Here is a 1019-nt window from a genome sequence, read left to right as displayed (position 1 = left end):
TATGACACCATGGCACTCTACCCAGGGCAATGGAATGAGACTCTGTCTCAAAAAAAAGTTGATATAGTTCTTAATTCCTTACCAAATACCATAAGGTTCTGCCAAAAATTAGAGAAGAAAGAGAATCATTTAATACATTTAGCATGCAAGGAACAAAGGAGAAAATTCTATGCTGTAATCACTAAAAATTGAATGTCTGTAATTATACATTTGGTCCTATGATTACATGTTAAATGATGGCATGTTTATGTGTGTGTGTGCACGCATTTGAATAAGAAATAAAGCACTTAATGGTTTTTTTGTCACTAGCTAGAACATAAAAATCTTTATGAGGAAATCCAATGACTGTGGGAACACAAACTTCCAAAAGTCTATATATTACTTTTTACTACATGGAACTTACAAGAATATTTTATATGTACAGTATTTTCTTACCTCTTAGGCTTTTGTTATACTTCTGCTCGGACATCGCTTTATTGTATTTCTTCCTTTTTTTACAAAACCATTGATTTATCTGCAAAAAATGATGTAGGAAGTAATTAATAAATACAGGAATAAGGATACTGCTTTATATGAGTCACAGAAAAGTAATTTGTAAAAATACTATCAATGAAGACATGTCTGTCAATGTTGTCATACCTGTTTATGTGTCATGCTAAATTCAAATGAGAGGGAAAAACTATCTTGTATTGTGAGGTATTTGTTTAATTTAAACTTTCCCCAGAGAGTGTCCATGAGGGGTTTGCTGACCAATCTTTTCCTGGGATGTTGTTCTTCATTTTCCTTTTCCTTTTTCTTTTCTTCTTTCTGCTCTTCTTCCAATTCCTTTTCTATTTCCTCTTCTTTTTCTTTTCCTGTTCCTTGTCCTCCTCTCTCCTCTTCTCTCCATTTCTGCTTTCTCTTTCTTTCATGTTCACTATAATTCCTGTGTGATTGCTCTGGATTTTGATCCCAAGGCATAGCTGGTTGTTTTTGCATAACAAGATCTGTGGAATAAAATCAACCTCCAGTTAAGTTTT

The 1019-nt window shown here is 33.2% G+C and overlaps 1 protein-coding gene across 1 annotated transcript in view; it reads right to left on the bottom strand.

Moving 5' to 3' along the window:
• The window catches only part of NANOGNB (NANOG neighbor homeobox), a gene marked incomplete at its 5' end in the record, with an annotated part of 16028 nt that overhangs the window by 8006 nt on the left and 7003 nt on the right, over positions 1 to 1019 (bottom strand). Inside the window, 2 exons of the mRNA XM_012809297.1 lie at positions 436 to 514; positions 640 to 962. Of these exons, the coding sequence (XP_012664751.1) occupies positions 436 to 514; positions 640 to 962 (402 nt within the window). The remainder of the gene's footprint in view (positions 1 to 435; positions 515 to 639; positions 963 to 1019) is intronic.

The sequence above is a fragment of the Otolemur garnettii genome, unplaced genomic scaffold, assembly GCF_000181295.1.
Source record: "Otolemur garnettii isolate 467f Iridium unplaced genomic scaffold, OtoGar3 scaffold00104, whole genome shotgun sequence".
NCBI lineage: Eukaryota > Metazoa > Chordata > Mammalia > Primates > Galagidae > Otolemur > Otolemur garnettii.
This window is presented reverse-complemented; position numbering and strand designations above follow the sequence as displayed.